Below are 20,464 nucleotides of genomic sequence, written 5' to 3'. Positions count from 1 at the left end.
GGAGGTCACCGCTCCAGCCACATATGTCGCTGGCTGTCCGGAGATACGGAGTCACGATCTGCAGAAGGTGTGCGTACAGCTGTTTACCGTACCACCGCTGCGATGCTTACCCCAGTGATCAGTGACTCAGGCCGGCATCTTCTTGTCGTGGTACAGGTCTGCTAGGACCTGCGCATATCGTATAGCCATGGCCTCACGATGCGTACGAACCCTCCATCCATCCACATGTCGTCAGCGTGTGCGGTGAACCGGTTTGTTGCGGGCAGACTAAGGGAGGCTGTGCTCTGCGTTCAACTATGTATGACGGCCCAACCCGCCCTTCCCTTCGAAATCGTCGCCGCAATTATCACCAATGTCGACGACACACCCACCCTACTCGGGCTGCCTCCTCATATCCCGCAATCTCACCTGTTACGCCGAGCCCAGACTATACAAAAACGTCTCCCTCAGCGGCAAGCAACTCAAATCCTTCCTCCACGCCATCGACAGAAATCCCCAACGCGCACGCAATGAAGCCGCTTCCCCGTATTTCCGGTATCATCTGTTCCTGCGCTCGCCCACTGCGCGGGCGCTGAAAGACTGTTCTGGCTCAACACGGAGCGGTGCCTGCCGTTCCTCCTGGCAGCACGGGAATCGTTGGATTTCTTGCAGCTGGACAGAGGCGCGGGCAGTCTGCTTAGTACTTGGCAGGCGGCGGCGCTCCCTGTGCTACTATGTCTGCGCACACTGCGACTGCCATATCCTTCCTGGCCTTCCCTGAGTCCGGCTGCCCTTGGTTTGAATCCTGAAGAGTGGAAACGAGCATCAGATGCCCCAAATACGCTTCCGTATGAACGCTACAGCTTTGTAATGTGGATTCAGGAAAGGTAAGCCGCTACAGTCTATCTCTTTGGCCGGCCACTGACGGGTAACACTCCGTGTTGTCATTCAGTGATTGCGCTTCGTGAAGCCTCACCCAGGCCCTGACCTGGAGAACCTGGCTCACCTTGAGGCCGAAGTCACGCAGTGGGTTTTCAACCCGGTCGAAATGGTGTCTCCCACGCACCGTTGAGGGCGTTTCTTGTATTTACCGGAGCGACATAGCGCGCAACCCAGATGAACGCGTCCTGCGACTCCGATGGCGCTCAAATCATTTGGAAACCATGCGGCTAGGGGCTTCCATGGCCTCGACGGGGCTGTCGTATCGGTGCGGCTTGACAAAGATGGCTTTGATTTCCTTGTATGATTCAGAACAGTGTCCATTCTATTGAATCTTCGAGGGAAATGGTCCTCCGTTTTATATACCCTTATTTGTACGCCAAATGTGGAATCCCCATCAAAGTCAAGCTGGCAGTGCGTTGAGCTGATTCTCACCAATGCGAATGCGAAGTTGCTTCTTTTCCTGCAGCACCGCAGCTACACCATATGCCCTGCTTTAGCAACCTTGAACTACCCACGGCCGTCGTATCGCGCCTCCGACGCTGCGGTCACCGCTCCTGAATGCTTTCCAAAGTCAAGTCGTCCTCAAGTCCTAGTACACGCTCTCCAGAAATCCTACGCGCCTTCGAAAGCCGCTCTGTTTCTCTGCCAACACGAACATCTCAAGTTACGATCGCACTGATCACTTCACTGCCTTGAACACACTTCTCAAGCTGTTCAGTTCGCTTTCCTCTCGCATCGGCACATGTCACCTCAAACTCAAACCAAGCGAACACAAGCCTTCGTCTCCTGAGCATTGTCAAACCCTTCGTCGGTCTTGCACCATCCCGCCGGTCCATCACCAGACAGCCCATTGAGATCCTCGACGTGATCGCATTCCACATCGACGCGCCTTCTCCTGCAAGCGCCTCTACGACATTGTCATCCCCAGACACCTTTCCTACCGCATCATCCGCTGTAAACCCAGCTCCGTAAGTGCGTGGAACCATTTCGCCTGGCAGATATGGATGCTGCGGCGGAGCTCGATCCGGAGAAAGCTGTCTCACATACCTTTGTCACGCAGAAAAGTCGTGAGGAGATTGAACCTTTGCGTTGCCGCACTGTGAGTTTGCCTGCTCATTTGTCGTTAAAGCAGGGCACGCCGATGTTCGTTGCCCGCTCTTGGCTGTCTACTCGTTGGCTCTGTCTGTTTTTGCCCCATGCCGGAATTACCCAGCGACGTTGCTGCGGTATATCACACAGAGTGCACCGGCGATGCCTCTGGCTTGCGCACATTCCTCGACGATCAAACCACCAATCATGGTGGAGTCTATCGCAGACAGGATGCTGGATGCAAGTACTGTGACAAGTCAGAGTCATGGCGGGAAGACTTCAAGCACCAGCCGTGCCGGCCGAGTCCGTCTTCTGGTGCATGGCTGTGTTCCTACTGCTCGCCGTGCCCCTGGGCAGCCCTGAAGAAAACCTGGAGTAGTCCTCCCTGTACGTCCCCTGGAAGCATCTCGCCAGTCACCGCTTATGCTCGATCTACGAGCTAGCGGATAATCGGCTTCACATTATCTCGGCTGATGAGTTGGATTGGGAGGCATAGCTTCACCATGCCTGCAGCATGTTGCTCGGCTTATGTTCTTGTTGGCAGCTCAGGTCAGCCCAGAGTGGGGCGTGATCCAGCCGCCGCCTCACATGCTGCATCTGCACGAAGCAATGCAGCGCATTATCCTTACACATATACATATCTGGGATAAAGAGAAAAAGGTGGCACAGAACTGATAGACGGCTTGGTGATTTGTTGGGGTGGGTAACTTGACTAGGCCTGTGCGAGTTCCGACGACTTGAGCTACCGATGCGAGAGGAAGGAGCGACTTCAGTGGAGCAATAAAGGTGTATTGAGAAACATTCAGTTTACCTCGAGGGAGTCGGCGGTAACTCAAGATCAATTGCAGACGAGTGGTGAAAGAAGCACCGTCGGGATCCCGCCTTTAGTGTACAAATAGAGGTACACAGAGCGGGAGTCTATGCGGGCTCAGGCGGTCGCGCGACATAAACTGCTGCCATATCTTGCCAAACCTAAGCAATCTCGCTGACAACTCCTCGGACTGCTCGAGATATTGAGGCTGCGTGTGGAATTCTTATTTTCTGCACATCATGCATGCAGGCAGCCGAGCCAAGAAGGAGCGCCGTTGCAAGCACATTGCACGTACTCATTTCGCGTCAAGGTCTAATACCCCAGGTGAAATGGCCCAAATTCCAACATACTTACTCCTCAGTGGGCCGTGCACCGATTTCGCCTGCGCTCGAACGCGATCACCTGATGCACACATTTTGTTCTCCGACACGTAGTCACCAACGTAATGTGACTCGCACATCTAGCCACTTCCAGCTGTGGCATACCTGTGAGTATCTCTCGTTTCCCTTTCGTGATCCATCGACATTGACTGACGGATTGAATCGCCCTAAGTCTCCCCCGACCACTGCAGTAAGCACCGTAACTGAGATGTCAAACTCGGAAGCGCAGAATACTCCGACATCTTTCCACTCGGCGATGTTGAATAAGCCTGCCAATGAGAAAATTGAAGACATCCTACAAGATAGGGAACTGCGGAGTCTCATCCCAAAATGCGGCTCTAACAGACAGACAAGCTACGGCATGCTTTTACAGTTGCTGAACCGTGCAAGTCTTCTCATACATGGTACGCACGCTCTTTCCTTTGATGCCCGAGACGACAGCAAAAACTGATATCACTTACTGCAGACAAATGGACTGAAGGCCAGAAGTTGATGATCTTCGTTGACGCGCACAACCCCTCGCTGGTGAACCTCCTCCACGACTTCCGCACAGGAGAGCAAGACCTAGGCATGGTCCTCGACGTCACCAATGGCCTCACCGATAAAGCCCTCACGGACAAGATCCCGTGGCACCTCGTATCATCTACCGTTGAATGGCATGGTGAAAGAGATTCAGAAGACTCTACGGTTGAAGCTAGCGCCAACTTGGACCTGGTGAACCGATATCGGCCCGATCTCGTTACCATGTACGGGGTCTTGGCTTCACCTGACAGGTACTCTATCCAGGCCTATTGCGCGTGCGGGACCATCGAGTCTCTGGTGTACAACTGGGCCGAAATCGAACCACTGTTGTTGTACGTCTACACGCTATACATACCTCGCACGGACTTTCCTTCGCGAGACCCCACCATCAGTCTTTCTCGTTGCGCGAATATCCTTGAGTCCCCTTCGTGGGATATCCGCGACGGCGACGAGGTCTACGAGAATTGTGTTGTCCAAAGCGTCTTGGACATGACCTGGGTAGCGAGGGTCGAGAGTTCGCCAGTCGTGATCAAGGAATCATACCGCGATCGTGGCGCAAGCTTCAGAGAAGGCGAAATCTACGATCTTCTCCACGCAAAAGGGCCGTCTCCAGGGTTCGTGAAAGTCAAGAAGGAATACGATGTTCTATGCGACGGCCGCCCTATTATGATTGGACTTGGTCATACAACCTGCATCAAGACGCGACTGATTATGTCCACTCTCAAAAGTGCGCCACCCTAAATGACTTCCTGAAGTGCATGTACGACATCCTCGAAGGTAAGGCGTTCGTGACAGCGTGTTGCTCCTGTGTTGAACAACTTTTGATTCAGCTCACTGATGGGCGGTCGTGGAGAGGAATATCCTTCTTTGCGACATCAGCTACGGGAATATATTGGTTCACGCTGAAGACCTCGATGATGGCAAAGTATTCGATGACATGGAACATGGTCCGATCTTTTTAGTCAACGCTTCGCTGCTCCCATGGCCCGTCCGGCAGATATGAACGCAGAGATCGATCCAGAGAAAGCTGTCTCACTTACCTTTGTCGCGCAGAAATCTCGTGAGGAGATTGACCCTCTGCGTTGCCGCACCGTGAGTTTTCTTGGGATCGCACTGTGCATGTGCTCATTCATCGCTAACGCAGGGCACGCCAATGTTCGTCGCGCGCTCACCCGTTCTCGGCGGTCTCCTCCTCGGCTCTGTCAATTTCCGCCGCATGCTGGCATTGCCCTGCGACGTCGCCGCGAAATACCAGACAGCGCACGCCGGTGATTCCTCTGGCCTGCGCGCCTTCCGCGACGGTGATACCACCCATCACGGTGGAGTCTACCACAGAAAAGATGTCGAACGCAAGTACTGTGGCAACTCAGAGCAAAGACGCAGAGACTTCAGGCACCAGCCGCGCCACGACGCCGAGTCCGTCTTCTGGTGCATGGTCGTGTTCCTGCTGCTCGCCGTGCCGCTGGGCAGCCCCGAAGAAGACCCCGAGGAGTCCTGCCTGTACGCCCCCTGGAAGCTCCTCGCCAGCCACCGCTTGTTTTCGATCTACGAGCCCGCGGATAGTCGGCTCCACATAATCGAGGCTGACGTGCCGAGCTGGGAGGCATGGCTGCACCCGGGCCTGCAGCATGCTGCCCGCCTCATGTCCTTGCTGGCAGCCCAAGTCAGCCCGGAGTGGGGCATAATCCAGCCGCCGCCGTACATGCTGCATCTGCACGAAGCGATGCAGCGCATTATCCTTACGCATATACACGTCTGGGATAAGGAGAACAAGGACATCAGATTTGATACGGAGAGGACGCGCGACACGACGGACCCGAATAGTTGGACTTATCAGGAGCGTAGAACCCGCCAAGCGGCCGCTACACTAGCCCCCAGCAAGAAGAGTACCAATATCGACACTAGTGTTCTTAGAAAGCGGCCGCTGCCTGAAGAGGACGACGACGACGATGAGGAGGAGGAAGAGCAGGAACAACCCATAGCAAAAATTCCGTCCTTCCGCCTTATTTAACTGCTAGATTATCCGCTTACCGTTCTTCCGAACATAGGGCAACGAACGATCAAGGACGTGTTCTCTTCCCTCTAATAGTAATTGGGGTATGATCGATGTGCAGAAGACGATGCCTGGCTGCATCTGTAATTCTCTGTGCTTTCTTTCCCCTTTTCTCATTCCTTATATCATTGCTATACCTTATGATCATGCGCTCCATATCAAGTATTGTCGTATTTCTACTGTACATTGTTGCCGGGTCATAATAGGGGGGAGTCCCGTCTACAGTTCCACGTTACGCTCCATCCCCGCCCAGCGATGCGCTATGTCATCTCATTCAGCGTTCAGCACGTAAGCAACAGGGGACATATATATGGCACCTTCGAGAATATGAACACCGTACACGCATTTGCATTCTCGCAGGGTTTGTCCTAGGGTATTCATGATGAGGTATTCTCGATGAGTCGGGCCTGAATATTCATATTTGGATGTGGACATGCGTGGTAGCTTGGTGGTAAGAGAGGGTAATAACTGGGTAGTAAGAGAGGGTAAGAACGAATATAGGTAAGAACGTTCGGAACGAATTGATTCCAGTGACAGGTCCAGCTCTCATCGGGGCTCGAATTTATCCATCATCTGCCGTCCGCTGCATTTGGGACTCACATTCAAAGCTGGAAGTTCAATACGCATTACGGACACGGCCGTCCTATCTCAGCAAGACGATGCCCCCCTGAACATACGGCTCTAGTCCATCCTGTCCGCGAGATCAAGTCTGTCAATCTGAGCTGCTCTGATGCGGAGAAGCGGCGGGCGACGACGCCGCAAATGACTACGCGTTTTTCCGCATTAGGGAAAGTGTTCGCGGTGAAGACAAAGACAAAGATCCGTTCACCGAGGCAGCGCTCAGCGACACGGATCTTCTCGCCTCGCGTTTCGAGCGCACGGAAGCGTTCAGGCGGTCGCACTTGACGCAGCGGAACTCTACACATATTTCGTCAGAATCTCAGAATTCGGAGGCGGGGAAGGAAAGGAGATAAAAGAACAGAGAACAGAGAACACAGCACTCACGGGATGAGCGCGGCGCGTCGTCGTCGTCGCCGAGCAGGGCTTCCGCGAGCTTGTCGTACCACTGCTTGTGCGTGGGTGTGGCGAGGAGCGGCGGGGCTGGGGCTGGGTTGTCAGTTGCGGAAAATGGGGGTGATGGGCATACACACGGGAGGAGGCGTTTGGGTATGGGTGAATTAGCGCAGCGGGGCCGGACGTCATCGCATGCGGTCCTGAAGCAGGGGGCCGAGGAGGGGGTGCTAGGTTGGCGCGGGGTTGAATCGCTGGTGGAGGCCCTGGGGAGGCGGTGGTGTGCACGTGTTCAGCGGAGTCGATTCATCGTACTTTGAGAGATCGCGCGGAGAGTAGTAGTTTGTCTTCTTCTTGATCTCCTCCACCTTCGTCTGTTGCTGCTTGAGGAGGTGTTGGAGCGTCTTCTCTGTAAGGAGGTAAGGTAATGATGAGGGTAGTATGGAGACAGTGGATACGCACCTTCGTAGGCCTCCTTGCGTGCATACCACAGCTAGACTATCCGCCGGATAAACAGCACGGTAGGTGAGGATCAGAGCACGCAGGGATTTCCACGAAACGACGTACATCAATGGTCCGACAACGACTGGTGGTCAATGCTACCCCGCGCGGGAAGCGCTTGAAAATACCACAGGCAAACGTACACAACATACGCTATGCGGCGGTATAGCGAGCGGCGCTCGCGTAAGGTACATCAGCGAGTTTTTGTTGACGTGATTGGATGTCGCGTGAAAGAGTGGAGAGGATGGTTTCGTAGTCCTCCTCTTTGGACTGGACACCAAGCTCAAGTGTTTCGCGATACGGAAGAAGCACTAAACATCGCATATCTGCTTGAAGAGGCGCAGTAAGAATGACATCGTTGGGGTTATATGACCTGCTGGGTCTACATGCGTGTATAGATCGAAGACGGGCACAAGATAGTGTGGATCGCAAGTCTCACGGTCAGCTGCTTCTTCCCGAAGTGCTATAGTAGACACGATAACTGATCTCTTTCGCCGCCCAAATAACTCGCTTGCCACCGCTATCTATGCGCCGCACTGCCGCAGCGCCGAATGTTGATTATCAGAGCGAGTCGAGTACATTCGCAACGCAGTTCTGATGTTTCACACTATTCCTGCAATGAAGAATGTCTTTCAGCGCACCGCCCATCCGTGTCCATCCTTTTAGTTGGCTTCATATGAAAGATGATAGTTGTCCTCTTCATCCCTTCATACTCACGCAAGATGTTCATCAAACTCTAGTCAGTCCTTTTGCCGTTGTCAGCACGGGAGAGTCCCGGCCTTTTCTCCAGGATTATGAATACCACTCCCCTCTAGCCTATTGGCATGCCTATCCACGTTGATCGCCGCCCTCCAGGTCGAGCCGCTTCGGAATGCCCACTCGCTGGGTACTGTGGAGCTTAGGTGGTGGTACGAGTTCCCCGACTTGTAAGTCCCCCTCGCTCCTTGAGTTGGGATGTTTGAACACCACTTGACATAGTTATCGTTTCGACAACCTCTCAATCCTTCTCCACCACCCCTCCATCGCTTCGGACTTCGCTATCCTCGCCAATCAGGCCGAAAGGGATAGTCCTATGAACATTTCCCTTCCGCTCGTTCCTGCCCAGTTGAGTCCCATCCTCGTTGAGTCACTGTATTTTCTATGTTTCGCCGTGCAGTTGCTTCTTCAGCCTCGGCCACTGCAGCTCTTCGCTCCCCTTTACCTTTGGTGACCTCTATTACTTCATGGGGAAGCCGTGCACCGCTCATACAGCGCTCTGACCGTTGCGGAGGCAACAACACCGCCCTTCACTTGTATCTCGAGTCTTCTTTCCGTTCAGCCCTGCTCATAGTTTCACCCTACAGAGACGGCTACACCCTCCGCGCGACTGAAGTTGGCAACACAACCCACGAGTTCGCTGTCTCGCCTCCCTTCGCTATCGGCGCCGCGGAAGCCGGTTCTTCGCCTCCTGCGTCTAGCCCAGCGCCAGGCGCATCGAGCGGCACGGGTACGGGTACCGCTGCGCAGGGGCGCACTACGAACGTGGGTACGCGGGATATGGTCTGCAGGGGAGGGGTGCGGTGGACGATTGCTGCTGCTGCTGCTATGGGCCTGGAGTGGGTGTTCTGAGGCATCATGCATCAGGTCATGCTATGATTGGTCGAATGGAGTGGGTGAGCGAGAGTCCCGAGGAAGATTTCTCGTTATTGTGCATTGTTCCCGTACTTATTTCCGACTCAATTCTACGCTGCTACAGGCGTGCAATTACAGGCCGCTCGATGAAAAGAGCGAGCACAGTGAGAACGCGCAAAATGACTGTTTCGTGAAGTCTTGGATTCTATATTCGATTTTGCGGTGCTCAAGTGAGTAGTCCTCACCAAAGCTACGCTAGACTCTGCTAATACTTCACCCGTTGCTCGATCCTCTAGGTCGAATGTAGGTATCTCACGTATCTCCCCTCCTTGTCTCCTCTTTAGTCCCTCAGAGACAAGGAGTGGTCTGTGGCAAGTTGTGGCTGCAATGCGGTCACATGGCACGCATTTGTACTCCGCGTATAAAGTCCACTTTGCGCTGGACGTATCCTTTCTTTTGAACAGTGGCATTCCTCATCCTCTCTCCGTGAACTACTACATCTATTCACCGATGTTGCCGCAGAGAATGGCCGGTATAGCAAGCATGCCAGAACCTCGTAATCCCACAGGCGACCCCACACCTCCGCCGACCTTCACGTCAACGAAACTGAACAAACCCACGAATGGGACGTTGGACGCGATCCTTGAGGACAGGGAGCTCCGGCGCCTCCTCCAGAACTACACCTCCTCCACACGGAGGACTTGCGACATGTTTGTCCAGTTACTGAATTGTGCAAGTCGTCTCATACACGGTACACATGGTCTTCCATCTGACGCTCAAAGCACTGACATGTGCTCTCTATGATAGACAAATGGGCGTCGGACAAGAAGCTGATAATTTTCCGCGACGGCCACGTACACAAACAAAGAGGCCTGCTCCACGAATTCCACGCTGGAGCGCTGGATCTCGGCATGGTCATCGACGTCACACACGGCCTCACTGATGTCGACCTCGACAACAGCCTCCCGTGGTACCTGGTGTCGTCCACCGTCGAATGGCAAGGAGAACGCGACCCAGGGACACAGATCGCGTCCGCGCTCTACCCTGGCGGCTACCTGGAGCTGGCGAACCATTGCCGACCAGACTTGGTCACCATGTACGGGATCCTCGCCTCGCCCGGCGGGTATTCCATCCTGTACCACTCCCCGTTCGGGGTGCAGGAGTCGCGGGAGTTTGGTTGGAGCGATGTTGGCACGCTACTGGCGTACATCTACACGCTGTATGCTCCCCGCCCCGACTTGCCCTCGCGCGACCCCACCATCAGCCGCGCTACGACCACGGACATCTACGCACCACCGGCGTGGAATGTCTGCGCCGGCGGGGAGGTTTACGAGAACTGTGTCTCGAAGTGCGGCAGAGACAAGACGTGGGTGGCCAGGGCGGGGGCTTCGCCGGTGACGATCAAGGACACGTACCGCGACGTCGGCGCGTGTTTCAGAGAGGGCGAAATCTACGATATCCTCCACAAGAACGGCCCGGCGCCTGGGTTCCTGAAAGTCAAGAAGGAATACGATGTGCGATGCGGCGGTCGTCGTATTGCGGTTACGTCCGGCAATGTGACGTGGGTTAAGAAGAGGCTTGTTATGCACACTTATGGGCAACCTCTGCGCAAATGCGCGTCGCTGGTTGAGTTCTTGAAATGCATGTACGACATCCTCGAAGGTGGGTCGTGTCTTTGTCGTCCTGTCCCTTCCGTGTTTTGTTGAGGGCCGTTGTACAGCTCATCGCTGGGCGGTGCAGGAGCGGAATATCCTCCATCGCGACATCAGTATGGGCAATATTCTGGTCCACGCTGATGACCTCGATGACGGTCAACAGTTCACTGACCTAGAGCATCGTCCGATCTTCGTTAACGAGGTTCTGAACGGGTACGGTTCACCCCCCAAACCTTGCCATTCTACACTAATCATGCCCATCACCTCAGCGATTTCCGCGCTCCCCCAATGGGTCGGCTGGCGGATATGGACAACGCGGCAGAACTGGTCCCAGAGAAAGCGGTATCACTTAACTTCGTCTTGAAGAAAAACCGTCTAAAGGTCCAGCCCCTGCGTTGTCGTGTTGTGAGTCCACCTTTGACTGCGCGGTGCATCTTCTCATTAACACCTGACGCAGGGCACGCCGATGTACATCGCCCGTTCTCCCGCCGCTGCGCGCATACTTGACTACGACCTCTGTTTCGACTTCATGCCAGAATTACCAAGCGACCTCGCCGAAAAATACTGCAAGGCGTACTCCACTGATCGGTCAGGCATGCGAACATTCGAAGAGGGCGAACTCTCCTTCCACGGCGGCATTGTTGACCGCAAGATGAGGACGGAGTACAGAGACAACAGGGCACTGCGCGCGACACGGTTTCAGCATCGCCCCCGCCACGATGCGGAGTCTGTGTTCTGGTGCATGGCGGTGTTTCTGCTGCTCGCCGTGCCCCTGGGCAGCCCCGCGCAAGATGCGGGAGACTTGCCACTCTACCACGCCTGGACGTGCATCGGTGACCACGACCTCGATCCTGCGGTGATAGATGAAAGACCTACTTTGATCCATGCCCGACGATGGGAACATTGGCTGCACAAGGACCTTGCGCACGCCGGACAACTCATGAATTTGTTGGCGGATCAGGTGTCCCCCGAATGGAGCTTGCTCACGCCGCCGCCTCACATGTTCAACCTGCATGAGGCGATGCAGCGCATCCTCCTCACGTACATCCACATGTGGGACAATGGCGAAAAGGACGTCGGGTTCGATACAGAGAGATTGCGCGACACCACGGATCCGTATAACTGGAAGTACTGGGAGCAGAAAAGGAAGGAGAATGTCGTTTCTCCCAAGGACGAGTCGCGTGGGAAGCGGCTGGCTGACGACATTGAAGAGAAGGAGGAGCCTGGAGCAAAGAGTGCGTCTTTCATTCATGCTTGTACTCTGGAACTTGCTTCTGAGTCTGTCCCCGAATCTAGGACAGCGAAACGCAACGGAAGGGACTCCATCAGAGGACGTGGTAGACCATCAAAGCACACTTTCGACCCCTGGTTTGGCCTCTACCGGCTCGCTTTCTCCCCCGTCGTCGTTGGATGTCCATGGAGTCGACGCCGAGACTGGCGTATGATTGAAGTTTGTACCCGTACGAAGTCCATCTATGTTTGCGCCCGCATTGAATACTGTAAATTTGCATGTCAACAATTAAATCTTGTTTCGTCCCGAATTACGACAGCAACGCACAGGAGGATTTCTAGACAGCATCTTACGTTGCGGTGAGCATTACGGCGAAAGTTTGATAGAGACTCTCCGATCTCTCAAGCCACATCCTCAGCCCTGGATTCTGTTGTACGTTGTCTTCACTCGGGCCTGCCCTCGTCGTCGTAGACGAATGACTGGATGCGTCCATCGTACTTCATCTTTGGAAATATATACTGTATCAGTCACGAACCCAGCTCCTTCCGGCGAGCACCTTGGAGTTCCATGATCGCGCTCTCTCTGGCGCAAATGGTGCTGCCGTGAATCAAACACGGGAGACACGGCTGCTGAATGGATGCCAACAACGAATCATGCGCGAAACGAGGGAACCGCGGCCCATGAGGTCCTCACTCGCACAACGCAACCGAAGAATGGGGCTGGGCACTGCAGTGAGTTTTGTAAGGTGGAGGAGCGTATTCAGGGATGCTGAGCTACCTTTAGGAGTTCCATAGCTGCGAGGGAAGCTCTTGCGCCCAGGTCCAGTATGTCGCCTTAGAAGGTAGGCAACGTAGAGGAGCCATGTGACGGAGGGGAGGAGTTTTCTTGATGCTTCTGAAAGGTCAAGATGAGGGGATTCGACTTGGGGTCTGTGTGATTGAAGACTCGAACACGTACCAGTGCAAAGACTCCTGAAAGCTTAGACGTCTTGTGTGCCCTTTCCTTTCAACGAACTTTCTGTTGGGTAAGACTTTTTTCAAGACGAAATGGCAGAGTCGACACGCCAATGGGAGTCCCTTCGTCCGCTGAAGTCTGCCCATGGACGGGTCCCAGGCGTAGTGCCCAAATTGCCACTGCTTGCGGTTCGTAGGCAACTTCATTGACAACAACGGTGTCAGCGTCGACGGGTATCATGATGTCGAATGCCACGTACCTGGTGATCCGTATCATCTTAAACCATGCTCGACAACATCGCCAATCAGTTACTCCCTCGTTCAACCAAAGGACCAAGCGGTGAACCCTCCCGGGTATAGGCCGACACAACGCTAGACAACTTGACGATGGCGCGGGGATGCGCTGGGGGACTGCTTGCGAGATAGATGGAGGACTCCATACAGGTTGGCGACATACGAACGACAATGCATCGAGCGTTGACTGCGAATCAGAGGGTTTATGCGAGAATGGGAAGTTGCTGGCCCAGCTATCTCGAATATATGACGGGATTCTCGCGTCTCGAGTAAATCAAATCTCCTGGAATGACTGTGCATCGATTGATTGATTGATTGACATCGCTTGGGAGGAGGTGGGAATGAAGCTGGACGCACAATGACTGTGGTCGTGGTCGAGCTGCCCAAGCAAGCGCAACTATGATGTCAGGGAGATAAAGATGAACGCGCCGTGGGTATGTAGCCCATCGCTAGAGCTCGTTCTCATACTCAAAGTCGGACAAAGTAGTAAGGGTCGCGAAGTTTTCACGTTACTTTCGTCACACGGTGCGTCGATGCCAGCCGACCCGCATTCTTTCTCTTGAAATGCAGGCCACTGTGTCTCTTCTCCCTCGCGAGTCCCCCAAGACCACCACCACACTATGCAAAGAAGATGTGAAGACGCGAAACGCTGGACCATGTACACGCCACCTCGACTAACGCCCACATGCTCAAGCCATGCGTATATCTACGCCCACGTCTGGTCGAGCAAATGATACAAAGCAGGCTCTGCTGGCCACCCCCGACGCTCCCAGCACCGTAGAGATATATAACAATCGCCCTGCTTCGATGCACCACCACACTTCTCCATCTACCGAGCACAATACACCACCACTGAATGGCAGTGACTCCGCATTTCATCACCGCTAATCGACATCGACACTTATCCCCGATACGTTGGGAATCATTTGCCTCGGCCGGTGACGCGCCCTCGAAGCCGCTGTCCCCAACAGGGAAGGCTAATAAGCTATCACGTTCTCCTGGTTCGCTGAAGGCGCCGTCAAGCGCGAACTCCGTGCTTGGGGATCGGGACAGGAAGGGGAAGGGCAAAGCTAGGGATGTTCAAGAGTATCACGGGGAGGATATTCAGGAGAACGGATGGGACCTCGCTCAAGTTGATGATTATGGGGAGGACGGAGGAGAGGAGGAGCAGGAGGTCATCTTCCCCTTTACGTTTCGACCACGCGTCGAAAGGCCCGTCGAGTACGCCCATCTCGGGCCCCCGACCCAGTACTTTTCCTTCACCTATGTCATACAGACTGGGGAAGACGCGCACGATACGCATGTCTGCATCAATCCCGAGGACATTCACCGCGAGACCCGCCGCATGGAGGGAGACCGAAGCGTAGATGCACCCGTTGACGGAGCCACTCCTGCCGTACTTGCTTCCAAACCCACGCCTCTTCCGGAGCCCAAGCGCGCACGCGCCATCCGCGCACCCAGACGCCCAACAACGCCGACCAAACGCAAATACACGCAGATCTGCGATGGTGTGAGTTCCCGCCTCCATCTATCGCCTCCTTTCCGATACTGATTCGTCGTGGAAATCCCGCGTGGATTTGGGGTGCAGATCTTCGTGTGCTCCGTCTGCGGTCTAGAGATGTCGAAGAGTGCGACGAACAAGCATGCTCCTGCTTGCAGGGCCACGTCCCAGTACTCGACCTGCGAATTGTGTGGACGGAAGTGAGTCTCCCCCTCCCCTCTACCCCCTCCCGCTCTCCCACCCGCTCTGCCCCATACTGATCATACTGATCATACTATACTTCAAAAATACCACGTGCAGATCGCTCAATCACAGAGAAGACAGCATGAAACGCCACCAGCGAAGCAAGAAGTGCTGGAAGCAGCGCCTCACGTACGCCGTAGCGTCCGTCCTGCGGTGGTCGCCGACCCCGCGCATTGCGGCATGGGAGCGGGGTAGCTTGGCGTCGAATGCGCCATATAGGTTCGCGAGGGGGAGCGGTGCAGCCAGAGACGAGGATGGTGGTGAGGACGATGAGGACCCATGGGTCTATTCTGATTCGAGCGACGGGGAGGATGGCTTGGACGGGGCGGCGCAGGGGTATTATGGGATGGCGATGTCGACGAACACCTGGAGGGCGAAGACGAAGACGCTGGTGGATATGGAGAGCTGGACAATGACGACAGCGAGGAAGATGGTATAGACGAGTGCGTTGCAGGTGGTGGTGACGCGCAGAAACACCAGGATTCACACGCGCTCGGTCGCGATGAAGGAGCGTGGGGCGAAGATAGGGCTGGGGAGCTGGAGAACGAATGTATAGCAGGTCCGTCGTCTATTACGCTTGAAGACCTGCGAAGGCAGGAGAGGGGGAGCAAGGCCGCGGCGAAGTGTAGCCGATCCGGAGGTGAGTAGGGTTGGGACGATGATACGAATTAGAAGAGATAAACGGTCGTCGGTTAGTAATGAAGCTCAGGCGCCGACGCAGACGTTAAGATCAATTTCAAGTGTTTCGGCATCGAAAGTTGTTGGAGAGGGAGAGTACGTTTGTAGAGCCCAACGCTGGCGTTGAAGGAAGGTCCTTCCCGAACGTATCCGTATCTAATGAAGATTCGAGTGGAAGCTGGCGTTCCTTAACCAAGCGTGGCGATGGCGGGAGGCAATGTGGTATGATTCTGTAACTACCTCGTCATCATTAGCCGCTCCAGGTACAGAAGAGTATTAAGAAAGAGCCACGGAAGAATAAGACGATGAACTGTCCGTTGGCTCTCGGCTTCCAGGATGCTTGAGGCATTTTCCGATTGTTGGGGGTTTCTGTTGGTCGTATCCGCTCTGTATCAAAGTGAACGTCTACTTCTGTGTTTTCCAGAGGGATCATCCGCTGCATAGCTTCGTGAAGGTGCAGAACGCGATGTTTTGGCTCGATGAGGCCCCAAGAGACGCGGCGGAATGATGTCGATCTTGATACGTGGAGTGGCGTCAACAAATAGCTGTGACCCAATGGCTTCACCTAATGACCACAAACGAATATTTATTACAGACAAAGGAGCTGAAGAGTGGCCTTATGGCGAGGAAATCGTTGTGACTCATCTTCGGGGTACGCCTCTGGCGATGGAGCTGGGAGTAGAAGAATAAATAATTGAGGCCTTCGGGATGGTGCGCTCAACCTTCAGGCGCTGCAGATGACTTAAATGTAGTTCTCAGTAGGTAATACGCCCAACAAACCAGTCAAAATCTGTATCAGCGCAAACAAGACATAGCCAAGATTCGACCAGGAGTACATGGGTGACTCGGTAATTCAAACCTGGCCACATGAATAATTCGAATCCCGATGAGTACTCCGACAAGTAGCCACGACCTAATTTGGAATCAGTTCGTTCGTTCTTACCGCCACCCAACCACCAAGCCACTTGCCACTTCGTGTCCCATTGTTTGATAGTGGCCATTCTGTGAGTATAAACTCTGCTGAGAATGCGAGCTCTCTTTCTCAACCCACGAATCACCATGGCTAACCGTATTATCTCCCAGACTACTCCCGTCAAGAAGACAAAACCACCAGCAGCCAATAGACAACAGATGTCCGACATTGTTGACCGCACCGGCTACCTCACGCCCTCCTCTAAATTTAGCTCGCTACGCTTACACAGACCTTCGACTCGTAAAGCAGTTCAGTTCCGTTAGACAGACAAGTTATCATCTTGTTGTCCAAATGTTGAATCACGCGAGTTCTCTTATATGGAGTATGTGTACGGTCTCTCTATAGCTTTCTGTACTGACATATTTCTTTTGTCAAAGATCGATACGCACGGGAAAATAAGCTCATAGTCTTCCGGGACAACCATTCGTACACACCGAAATACCATGTGAACCGCATCGAAACTGGGGAGCCAGATATAGTCGCAACACTTGCACCCATTAACGATCTTCTCGAAGAAGATGATGAAGCTCGACTTCCTTGGCACCACATATTATCCGTCATCGAAGAGAAAGGCAAACTCGACAAGAATAAAGGACCTCGTCAATCTGGAGCCTATTTAGCGTTCGCGACCCAATGTCGTCCCGACCTCGTTGGAATGTACGGGATGTCTATATCCCCCGTCGGGTACGTCCTTCAATACAGCTGCGCATCTGGTCTCCAAACGTCAGGGGAATTTCCTTGGGCCGATATCGGGCCCCTGGTCTCCTATGTCTACACGCTATACGTTCCTCATCCAGGATTCGCGAGCCGAGACCCGAGCGTGACTCTGGCTGACAATGGTGACACACTCGGCTCGCCTTCGTGGAACATCCGTGACGGGGACAAGGTCTACGAAAACTGTGTTGTCAAGGTCGTCGGAGATCCATGGCATCGGATGACCTGGGTTGCCAGAGTCGGCAATACCCCAATTACGATTAAAGATTCGTACCGTGATGCTCATGGCAGCTTCAAGGAAGGCGAGCTTTACGACATCCTGCACAAGCAAGGGCCCGCGCCTGGATTCCTGCGCGTCAAGAAAGAATATGAAGTTGAATGGAAAAAGAGTTGTCCCATCAGAGTTACTGTTGACACCTCCACGCGCATCAAGACGCGACTAATCATGCACACCTGGGGAGAATCGCTTCGTAAATGCCCCAGTCTCATCGATTTCTTGAAATGCATGTACGATATCCTCGAAGGCGAGTCACATATCTATTAGCCCATTTCTCGTATGTTGAACAACTTGTAGCTCACCGCTGGGCGGTGCTGGAGCGCAATATCATCCATCGAGATATCAGTCACGGCAATATCTTGGTTCAAGCCCAAGACTTCAAGGAGGAAGGGGATAAGGACTTCGAGGGCAAGGAACATCGACCGATCTTCGCGAATGAGATCGTCGAAGAGAAGTATGTCTGACCCCCCCCCCGCTGTCGATACCCGCTCATATCTCATTAATTCAGCATGAAAAATGCCGATCCGATGGCTCGCCTCGGGGACTTCGACAATGCGGCGGAACTGGACCGAATGCTGGCAGTATCGCCAACATTTGTCGCAAGGAGGGACACCATGCTCATGAATGATGAACCCCTGCGATGTCGAACTGTGAGTGTGCGTCGAAATTCATCGTGGATGTACTAATGAATCGGACATAGGGAACACCGAAGTTCATCGCACGTTCGCCTGCTGTTGGCCGTATGCTTGTCGCGGACAACACCTTCCGCAAGATGCCAGAACTGCCAAGTCATCTTGTCGATCGATACACCCAGGTATACGCCAATGACACGTCCGGTTTACGAACATTCTCCGACGTTGGCACCACTCGTCATGGGGGCGTTTATACTGAAGAAATGGCAGAGAAGCACTACAGAGACAGAACCCTACGTGTAAAAGAGTTCGAGCACCGTCCTCGCCACGACGCAGAGTCGGTCTTCTGGTGCATAGTAGTGTTCCTGCTCCTTGCAGCCCCTTTGGGAAGCCCCCCAGAAAAACCCCACGAACTCGAGGATCCTGACGAGTTTGGACTCAACTGCGCATGGAAATACATCGCCAATCATCAGATCGGCGTACGTAAAGATATAGGCGATAGTAGGTTGAGTTTACTCCGCGATGCAGAATGGGACGAATGGCTACACCCTGAGCTTGCTGATGTTGAACCCTTTCTGCTGGCGCTGGCGGCTCAGATTACTCCTGAGTGGGGCCTCATCGAACCGGCACCTCCCATTCTCCACCTTCACGAAGCGATGCAGCGTATCCTTCTTCAATATATTGACCTCTGGAAGACGCAGAAGAAGGACGTCAAGTTTGATACAGGACGAATACGACCAGCAGAAATCCCCGACAATCGAGTAATGCCTCAGGTAGCGCATGAACCGAGCGTCGACGGACAGCATATCGCCTCGGCCTCGCTCAGGCCAAAGCGACAAGCGAACCAGCTTGGAGCGAAGGAGGAATCCCAACCAAAGAGTAGGAGCTACTCCCTATCATTTGTGACTCTTTCTGACCATTCTTCGATATCTAGGGCGCCGAACAACGAGGCAGGGCACATCGTCATACACCGAGGGTACATCAACATACAACGAGGCGACAACATCATACAAGAAAGACGTCCCCCGAAGCCTCCCGCCATCGCCACGCTTGTTCGCGGGCCGTCGAATAACGAGGCAGACCACAAGATTACTCAACAAGGGCACAGGTTCCTACAAGGATGTTGGCCCTCAGAGCCGTCCGCCATCGCCGCGCTTGTTGATTGGTTCCGGGATAACGAGGCAGACTTCAAGAGCATCCAACGAGAGCGCAGGATCACAGAAGGATATCGGACCTCAGAGCCTACCACCCTCGCCACGCTTGTTCATGGGCCGTCGGCTTCCCCTCGAATATTCATTAGATGAGGATATCTTTGAGAGAAGTCTCCCCTCCACGCCAACATCACCCTCCACAAACCTTCTTCATCTCTCACCACCTGTCGATTCGCAGACACTAGATACTGATGGTGATGCTGAAGCCTAATATGCTCTTGATTGTTTTGCTGTATATTTCATGATATCGCGTAGCGTTGCCTCGTCTTTCACCATGTCTTCCTCTCATGTACTAGTATATAATGTGCTCAATGCATGCCCAATTATTTATCATCCTCCCGCGTGATAGGTGAGGGCGTCATATTCATGGAATCGGAGAATACGTAGGTCATCACACATCACTAGCTTCAGAGTGCCCCTCCAACGTGCTCTTCAATATCTCCAGACTACAGATCGAGCACCATTCGCCCTACATCTGAGCAGCAATGTGAACGTGAGTACCGCCAGATATCCACCAGGAATTAGCCGGCCCGTTGGCGATATAAAATTCTGCACGTTGGCGACCCCACATGACAGGTAGAGAAGGTCATTGTCGGCATCGATTGGCGATGAAGATCAGAAGGAGAACACTGACTCCCTTGCGAACCAGCGCACCCCTCACTTTACCCCGCGTTCCTGAGTGTCTGCTTTGACGAGAAGAGGTCTTGGGAGCATGGAGGGCGCGTGCACGTTGTGGTGGGAGCGCGATGTCACAAGGATACGCGAGGCGTCCCAGTACAGTACGCCCAGGAGAAGGGGACTCACTCCCATCTGCTTCCATCTGCAGAATGTTCAGGTCGCGTACGGAATCGGGCCCCAAGCGCTTGAGTTCTTGTTCTCCACATTCTTCTACATTTTGCGACGACAGACCGAGCAGAGGTAGACCCTATTATCGACATATCAACGAAAACCGGTTTCGACTGCAGGCAGGACGGAGTCGCGCTTACTTTATACACTGACTTTGAAGCAAATCTGAATACCGTGAACTTTCACTCTTTAGCGACTTATCAGCGAAGCTTTAACATGTTTGTTTCAAACTCAGCTCTCGGACTGGCCTCTTGCTCTTCATCGTCATGATCATCTTTTTGCTTAGCCCGTTCATACATCAACTTCAAGACTTCTCGACGCGTCCAAATCGTGTCTGCAGACGATCCCAGCAGTCAT

General features: G+C 53.8%; 7 protein-coding genes across 7 annotated transcripts; 5 read left to right on the top strand and 2 right to left on the bottom strand.

Moving 5' to 3' along the window:
* Positions 1-4,704: 4,704 nt before the first annotated feature.
* PC9H_009125 (uncharacterized protein) lies at positions 4,705-5,734 on the top strand (the record flags this gene model as incomplete). The annotated part of the gene is made up of 2 exons (XM_036778632.1): positions 4,705-4,815; positions 4,868-5,734. 2 exons carry the CDS (start codon positions 4,705-4,707, stop codon positions 5,732-5,734), a joined length of 978 nt encoding a protein of 325 aa, XP_036630060.1.
* A 754-nt stretch (positions 5,735-6,488) lies between these two features.
* Positions 6,489-6,979, bottom strand: PC9H_009124 (uncharacterized protein; the record flags this gene model as incomplete). Its single annotated transcript, XM_036778631.1, has 4 exons — positions 6,489-6,542; positions 6,606-6,694; positions 6,782-6,877; positions 6,928-6,979. 4 exons carry the CDS (start codon positions 6,977-6,979, stop codon positions 6,489-6,491), a joined length of 291 nt encoding a protein of 96 aa, XP_036630059.1.
* A 38-nt stretch (positions 6,980-7,017) lies between these two features.
* On the bottom strand, positions 7,018-7,612 carry PC9H_009123 (uncharacterized protein; the record flags this gene model as incomplete). Its single annotated transcript, XM_036778630.1, has 4 exons — positions 7,018-7,196; positions 7,250-7,280; positions 7,355-7,405; positions 7,481-7,612. The coding sequence occupies 4 exons, from the start codon at positions 7,610-7,612 to the stop codon at positions 7,018-7,020; spliced, it is 393 nt and encodes a 130-aa protein (XP_036630058.1).
* A 398-nt stretch (positions 7,613-8,010) lies between these two features.
* On the top strand, positions 8,011-8,896 carry PC9H_009122 (uncharacterized protein; the record flags this gene model as incomplete). Its single annotated transcript, XM_036778629.1, has 4 exons — positions 8,011-8,027; positions 8,104-8,214; positions 8,267-8,419; positions 8,632-8,896. 4 exons carry the CDS (start codon positions 8,011-8,013, stop codon positions 8,894-8,896), a joined length of 546 nt encoding a protein of 181 aa, XP_036630057.1.
* A 528-nt stretch (positions 8,897-9,424) lies between these two features.
* Positions 9,425-11,999, top strand: PC9H_009121 (uncharacterized protein; the record flags this gene model as incomplete). Its single annotated transcript, XM_036778628.1, has 6 exons — positions 9,425-9,650; positions 9,707-10,561; positions 10,620-10,767; positions 10,824-10,959; positions 11,012-11,789; positions 11,851-11,999. 6 exons carry the CDS (start codon positions 9,425-9,427, stop codon positions 11,997-11,999), a joined length of 2,292 nt encoding a protein of 763 aa, XP_036630056.1.
* Positions 12,000-13,888: 1,889 nt separating this feature from the next.
* PC9H_009120 (uncharacterized protein) lies at positions 13,889-16,144 on the top strand (the record flags this gene model as incomplete). The annotated part of the gene is made up of 5 exons (XM_036778627.1): positions 13,889-14,542; positions 14,621-14,733; positions 14,834-15,036; positions 15,111-15,416; positions 16,050-16,144. The coding sequence occupies 5 exons, from the start codon at positions 13,889-13,891 to the stop codon at positions 16,142-16,144; spliced, it is 1,371 nt and encodes a 456-aa protein (XP_036630055.1).
* Positions 16,145-16,513: 369 nt separating this feature from the next.
* PC9H_009119 (uncharacterized protein) lies at positions 16,514-19,472 on the top strand (the record flags this gene model as incomplete). The annotated part of the gene is made up of 6 exons (XM_036778626.1): positions 16,514-16,685; positions 16,805-17,611; positions 17,716-17,872; positions 17,927-18,068; positions 18,119-18,929; positions 18,985-19,472. The coding sequence occupies 6 exons, from the start codon at positions 16,514-16,516 to the stop codon at positions 19,470-19,472; spliced, it is 2,577 nt and encodes an 858-aa protein (XP_036630054.1).
* Positions 19,473-20,464: the final 992 nt, after the last annotated feature.

Source organism: Pleurotus ostreatus, assembly GCF_014466165.1.
Source record: "Pleurotus ostreatus strain PC9 chromosome Unknown scaffold_6, whole genome shotgun sequence".
Lineage (NCBI taxonomy): Eukaryota > Fungi > Basidiomycota > Agaricomycetes > Agaricales > Pleurotaceae > Pleurotus > Pleurotus ostreatus.
Note: the sequence above shows the minus strand (reverse complement) of the source record. Positions and strands in the feature narration are given on the sequence as shown.